General features: G+C 31.1%; 1 protein-coding gene across 1 annotated transcript; it reads left to right on the top strand.

Moving 5' to 3' along the window:
* The first annotated feature begins 5530 nt into the window (after positions 1-5530).
* Positions 5531-7441, top strand: LOC131855755 (GDSL esterase/lipase At2g42990-like). The gene is made up of 5 exons (XM_057984568.2): positions 5531-5898; positions 6227-6357; positions 6492-6725; positions 6810-7068; positions 7185-7441. The coding sequence occupies exons 1-5, from the start codon at positions 5751-5753 to the stop codon at positions 7388-7390; spliced, it is 978 nt and encodes a 325-aa protein (XP_057840551.2). The 5' UTR covers positions 5531-5750; the 3' UTR covers positions 7391-7441.
* The last annotated feature ends 359 nt before the right edge of the window (positions 7442-7800 follow it).

Below are 7800 nucleotides of genomic sequence, written 5' to 3'. Positions count from 1 at the left end.
TTAAAAGGTTTTTATTAGTTTTGATTGGATCCTTGTAATTATCTATGCATGTTTGATTTGAAGTTATCACTTCTCCATCAAGACCTCTATTGCACAATCAACATCATTTTCTATACGGTCTAGAAATTGACCTCATCTACTACACAAATTTATGCAAAAAGTAGACCAATTTTTTCCCTAGTTGACCTTCCACACCTCTTCGGCACACCCATTGCACACACAGGTGCAATTGCTAGTTATTTTTATTTTGAGAAATAATTTGTGAGTTTTAATGTAATTTTCAGTAAGTAAGTTTTAATAGTTAATATACTTTTAAAATGTGATATTTATTTAGTATAGCATAATTTAATTTGTATAAAAGATAAAATTATAATTTAAAAAAAATTTAGATTCATAACACATATATCTAGGATACATATTTTTCCCATTATTTTTTGTTGCATAATATGATTTTTATAGTTATTTTCCATTTTTTATATCTATTTTACTATTTTTTCATTTGTGTAGAATAAAGACCTTCAAAATCACTAAAATGTCTATCTTCATTAGAACATAGAAAATGAATATAATAATCAATTTAAATATATTTAATATTATACTGGTTAGAAAGATCACTTTTAAGTGTGACAATTCTATCTATCCTCTATAGACGAAGCAACTATATAGATATCATGCATCACTTAGTAAGGGAAGTGGAAGAACGTAGAAAAAACAATGATTTGTAATCCAAATTTGAATAACAGACATTTTCATAAAGCCACTCACCAAAAAATAGTTTTGAACACCTGAAGCATGGGCACCACTGATATAATGGTAGCTTATGTAGCTATGGATCTTCAGAAGCTCTAGAAATAAACCCCCAAAAAGAAAGCTCTAGAAGTTGAGCTTTGGAAAGTCAGATAAGGAAGAGCTTCAGAAAATGAACTTTGGAAAGCGAGATTGAGAAGAGCTGAAAAAAAGTGAACTCTCTAGAATGGTGAGCTCCAAGGAGCTCCAGAATGAACAATTTTAGTTTCAGAGGAACAAAATGAGCATAAAGGAGAGTTAGGATTTCCAAAATCAAAACATTTATTTTTGATGATTACCTCTTTATTAAACGAGGAATACAACCACCTAACAACTTTTTTTTTTGGGTGGCGGGGGGGAGTTCTATTTTAAGGTTCAGATTTAATTTTTGAACAGCAGTTCAATTTTAGAGGGGAAATTTATTATGGTAAGTGAATTCGAAATGGGTAGCTATAAGAAAAAGGAATGAGAAGAAAACAGTTATGATCTAGAGAATAAAAGTAAGCAAGAATATTTCAAGGATAGCATCCAGGTACATAAGTAAAAGTGGTAAACAGGTGACTCATAACTATGGATGATCACTTCTTAAAATGGAAATTATCTAGAAATTCTGTTTATGAATATGTCATATTGGCGACTTTATAATTTCAGATATATGAGGTTAAAAATTTAGAAACATCAGAGAAGGATATCAAATCAAGCTGTTTATAATTTTCTGTTTACATTTCTCTGTTTAAGTTTTGGGATGATAGGTCCAATCGGACAATTGGCTAAGGAAGTATCCTAGCTTGGAAGATAAAAGTCTTATCTGAAATAGAATACTGCATGTGACTAACAATCTGGGCAAGTATTTTGAATACTAACCATGCAGGAGGTGTAGGGCCATCTTGAACAAATGACAGGATGAAAGCTGCTAAAGTGACTAAAAACTATATGCAATCAAGGCTCAAACTCTTAGACAAAGCAGAAGGAGAACAGTGACAATTGAAAAATAGTAATATGGGCTTGTAAGGGAAAGAAAATATCTTCCCACTTTTACCCTAGCCCGGGGTGTTATTGTATTATTTTGAATCTATGCTTATTTGTAATTAGATGTAGAGACTATCTGGACTATGGTCCCCGGGCAAGGTAGGAGGTTTTCTCGCCTCCACTCTTTCCTACCTGCGCCAGCACTAGTGGAGTGATGTAAAAAATTAATTTTGATTAATAAAATTTTTGACTGTGGCCTCTTACCGATAAAAAAATAAAAACTAAGCAAGAATAGTAGAGAAGAAGAATAATTAGAGGAAGAACAGAATGCATTGCATCAGCAGAGGTTCCAGTAGCAGCAGCTACAGAAGCCTATGGTTTGGTCTCCATACTTTCTTTTGTTTGGATTTTATTTGCTATGTGCTGTTTATTTTGTAGCTTATTTTCATTACATTGGCGTCAGTGCAGTGGTCTCCGTACCTTATTTGGATTTTATAAAAACTGACATTAGAAATTTAGATTTTATATTGTGGTGACCAATGATTTTTTTTTCGGGGTATTTAACAACTCGTTTGAGTGTAAAAAAACACAAATTTTATGTGGACTTTGGACCGATTCACCCATCATTTTCCATCCTCATTTCCACTTGTATTACATTGAAATCAGAGGCCTAATTAGATATATAAAGTTTTTTTAGCATATCCAAAGTCTCTTTTATCCGCATGTCATTCGCTGATTTTGTGTGGTGTACAATAATTAATTTCTCTTGTAAAGCCTTATCTGAATGAGTGATGCGCAATGTTTTAGCTTCAAGTCTCTCCGAAATCTTATCAAAAGTGTTTTGTGTTTTTCGCCGGGCACTTGCATGATTAAAAAGCGTCCACTGGTCAATCGTCAGGTAATGAGTGATTGCACGCAACAGTGAGAATGATGTGCACTTTCATTTCATTGATGGAAAAATAATGTTGATTTAGCCTCGTGATGGAGAGAAATTTTTACATACTTTCATAAGAGTTTTTGATTAAGATAAGTAGGGTTTCGAAAAGATTTGGAATAAATCTTATGGTAGGTAAACAAATCTATTCATATCTAATTTTAGATGTAATTAGATATGAATAGATTTATTCAAAATTGAAATTTGAGTTTACATTGAATATTTTGAAAAGAAAAATAAAACACATCGAAAGGGATGTATCATGGTTATTGATTGGAACCCACTAATTTTTTTTGTTCATTGGCAAAAATGAATACTGTCCATGTGTATAACTTTAGTTGGATTCCTTGTTCATTAAAAAAAAGCATAATTTCGTTCAGGTGTACAATAGTTTGTTGAATTTCTTTTTCATTGATAAAAACTAATAATTTGCAGTCTAGTGCGTGACAGTTTGTTGAATTATTTGTTCATTAATAAAAATGCATAATTTACATTCCATGTGTGTAACAGTTGAATTCCTTGTTTATTGACAAAAATGTATAATTTGTAATCCATGTGTATAACAGTTAGTTGAATAAAACAAAATCAACACTTTACAAAACAAAAATAAGTGCCATTATCTAATTCTATTCCATCTATAAGTAATATAATATTAAATTACAATAAATAATATATTGTTATTCTAGATATTGTATTATTTTTATTATTTAAAAAATAAATTTATTTTAATATGAAATTTCTCTTTTATAAATTTACATTAGGAGCCTTATATTATTGTATTTTAATTATTATATGATTAAAATATGTTAATTATATACTAATAAATACATGATATATTAAATACAATTCAAAAATTAAGGTTGAATTATACTTAAATTAGAGCTATGTTTAAAATTGGTGTTAGGTTAAGCTTTAAAGGTTAAATATGTTAAGGCTCGTTTACAGATATTAGATTAAGTTTGGATTAGAGTTATATAGACAAACATTAAGATTCTTATACTATTTTATTTTAATTATTATATTATTAATATATTATAGTTATATTTAATATTATTGTATAAATTTTCATACATTTATTATTATTTTGTTGTTATTTATCAATTTATTATTATATATATAACGTACCTAAAAAATTATGTAAAAAATTTATAGTTAGAATCAATTGAATAATAGTAATAGCATAACAAAAAATACTAATAACTAGAAGTTTATAAATCTTCTATTATAATACCCAAATATTACTAGAAATTATATTTTAAATTTGTTATCAATCACTTAATGATTGAACATATGACCAATCACATGAGATTGCTTTTCAATTGACAAGAACTTAAAATATGCAATTAACAAAACATTCAAACAGACATAAATAATAAACGATAATACATTTTTGTCACTAAACAAGAAATTCAATTGCCTCTCTACATGTAACTCTTTTATTTCTTTGTCTCAAGATAGAACAATGACGACAGCCATGTTTATTAGTATTTGACTTTAACGACATGGAAAAAACAAGGGAAATAAAGGATCCATCCATATCTAAAATGCTCCACCAAATACAATTTATCCTTATCAAAAATCTTGTTTTGTGCAGAACTAATTTTGAGCACGACTTCACAATGCTTATTTCCTTTTAGTAGCTTCACGATGTCTAAATAATTAATATCTAATCTTAAACAAATAATTTATTGCAAGAGGTATTATAGATGAAATAAATTATCTACGATATTACTGATCTATTGATAGGTGGAGGGTTAATAAAATATGAAATGTAATATCTAATATAATTTATGTTGGTATACATTTATGATATTTTTTTGGGGATTCTTGAGATAGTTTAACAGTTTTTTTGGAGATCTTTAATTTGAATAAATGCATCTTTTGATAGAAAGAGCGAACTCAATTCCTTATAAGTGATATCAGAACAGGATCGTAAGTTTGAATCCCCTTAGATAATATTGAAGGGGATATTGCTGATATGTATCCGCATATCCCTCAAAATTTGTAACATGATTGAACAACTTCCTATAATCTCTTGAATAAATGCGTCTTTTAAAAGGAACAGCCAACTCAACTCCTAACAATTTAAACCCTGTCCCATATTGAAAAACTGTGGTGTGTACATCACGCAATCTGGTAGTTGTGCTGTTCATAGCTTTCACACATTTTCATTATTACAATATGTCTAGAAGGAATAGACTTTTTTTCCCCAATATTTTGATAATGTTACGTGGAGTATCCATGTCTACATCTTATATTTCGTGCTCACTTAAATTTGTCACCCACTCCACCATGAATTTGCCTCTGGTTAGGTAAATGACAAAGTGTATATAGAAGCAAAATGTAACATTTTCAGCTGTGGCTGCATACCACAGGATAGATCTAGCTAGGAAAATATAAAGAAAACTTGCAGATCTAATGCACATAAGAAAAAGAAAGAACAACTAAGAAAATGAAATGTATTAATTCATTGTTGTCTTTATAACTGTAAAATATGCAGATTTATACAAAAATAACCACCATAAACCACTGCAGTTATTTCCTGGAAATTACGGAGGAAACAAGGGCAGAGCAACCGCATTAACAATGTTGGCGGTGAAAGAAGAGCATGCACCGTCAGTTTTAACAATGCAGAATGCATGCATTGTTATTGTCCATAAATCATGACATGCAGTGTTAATGTCCGTAAATCACGACAGGGACAAACGGTTTGAAAGTGGGCTAACACAGCTGCTAACACAGCCTTAGTTGGAGTTAACATTACTCCAACAGAAAACTCGTGAAAACAAAACTCTTTCGTGCCTTCAATATTGTCAGTTTACCGTGAAAACAAAACTCTTTCGTGCCTTCAATATTGTCAGTTTACCTATAAAACAGTTGAGTTAATTTCGTCCTGCAATTTAAGGATTGCCTGGTGCGCAGGGTCACATAAAACTTAGTAATGAAATCAAGGGCAGAATCGATCGTTTTGGGCTCTTTACTTCTTAGTTTGATCATCACAATAGCTTAGAAATGTGATTATTTTTTGTTGGTTGGAGGACAGAAAGTGCCTGCTATTTTTATGTTTGGAGACTCCTATGGAGATACAGGGAATAATGATTTTATTTGTACGATAATCGTTGGTGATTTTCCTCCATATGGAAGAGATTTCAAAGATCACATTGCCACTGGAAGGTTCTCCAATGGAAAGCTCATGTCTGACTACTTTGGTAACCTATATATCCCATAACTGCATGTTTTTCTTATAAGTTGTCACTAAATTTTAAAGCTCTAGCTATTCTATGATTGTTGCACTCGAGAACTTGTGATCAGTCTTAGCTCATAAATGTGAACTGTATATTGCCTTTGAGAAGAGAAATAATTTGGTCTTGCAAGAGGTTAAAACTTCACCTTATCATTTCAGAATTATTGTTCTTTGTGAATTAAAATTGGTATTATTAGTTGGAAGGCTATTGATTGTTTACTTTGATTTGATTTGATTTTTCATCACCCATTTTCAAATTTCATGAGACTTATGATTATACCATTCCATTTCAGTTGAAGGTCTTCGAGTCAAGGAATTCTTGCCTCCATATTTGGACCCTAAGCTCAAGGCCCAAAACTTGCTAACTGGTGTCTGTTTTGCATCTTCTGGTTCAGGCTTAGACAATCTCACCGCCCATTTACTGGTAGACAGACATAAACATATTATAATGTTTCACAGGACCTTGATACATTTGTAGAACAATAATGTACAGTTAATCTATGCATATTATCAGCTTTTTCCTATCACATTCTTATAAGATGGATTTGTATGATGCAGGAGGTGATACCAGTTTGGAAACAAATTGAGTATTTTAAAGAGTATAAAAATAGAATAGCAGGATTGGTGGATGAGGAACAGGCCACCGCCATAATTAAAGAGGCAATATTTTTCATTTCGATAGGCACCAATGATTTCGCTGCCAACTACTTCCTATTCCCAATTCGTCGACTTCAGTTCACCGTTCAAGAGTATACAGATTTCCTCATGGATATATATGCAGTTTATCTCAAGGTATGGTTATAACTTGTTTCTACTCTTTTGAATTTAGTAGTCTCCAAGTATAGATGCAGTGAATTCTGAGTCTAATTTTTGCAGGAATTATACAATCTGGGTGCCTCTAGAATTGCTTTGATTAACGTTCCACCATTGGGATGTTTACCAATAGAGAGAACGCTTACAAGCCTTTGGAACAAGGGAGCATGTGACGAAGAGATAAACGAGGCTGCATCTGGATTCAATTCAGGATTAAATGCCGTGATTGATGGACTCAAACCTTCTTTTCCTAACCTTAAAATCGCTTCTCTCGATTATCACAATCTGATATCCGAGTTCATTGCAAATCATAGCATATATGGTAATTTACATTCTCATGAATCTTAACAATCTAAATGTCCTTATGTCAAAAAGTTTTACTATATTAACACATAGCTAGAATAATGTCCAATCTTGCAATGCTGTGTTACATGCCAGGCTTGGAGGTGATTGCAAGGGGTGGCTGTGGAACGGGCATCTTAGAAACTTTATTGTTGTGCAACAAATTTACTCCCTTTACATGTCCCGATGCTTCCAAATATCTGTTCTTTGATTCCGTCCACCTTACTCAGAAGGCATATCAAAACATTTCTAGTGTATTTTTAACTAGAGATGTTCCTCAACTTCTTTATGGTTGTTATTAGTAGATATATTTGTAATTGAATATCATATGCTGCAAAAGTATTCCGTGCAAATTAATGTATGGACTTCTCTTCTAGTTAATGTTTCATCCATCTTGTAAAATGTAGACGTTCTATATTGTCATTGATTTACATGTATAGATAATATGTATAAATGTATTATTACTTTGGTTAATTTAGCTTTTTCTTAGAATATGTTTATCAATTGATATGAACATTAAATATATGATGCACTAGTATGCTCATTGAATATTCTTATAGTGAATTAGAATCTATCATGCATGTTAGTCACATATATTATTTCAATGATGCTTCTTCTCTCTTTCTCTTGCAGATTTTGAATATGATTTTAAAATGCATGAACATGTATATGTAATGTAAAATGATATGAGTTTTATAGGTATGTCAAAGTA

Source organism: Cryptomeria japonica, chromosome 1 (assembly GCF_030272615.1).
Source record: "Cryptomeria japonica chromosome 1, Sugi_1.0, whole genome shotgun sequence".
Taxonomy (NCBI): Eukaryota; Viridiplantae; Streptophyta; class Pinopsida; order Cupressales; family Cupressaceae; genus Cryptomeria; species Cryptomeria japonica.
Note: the sequence above shows the minus strand (reverse complement) of the source record. Positions and strands in the feature narration are given on the sequence as shown.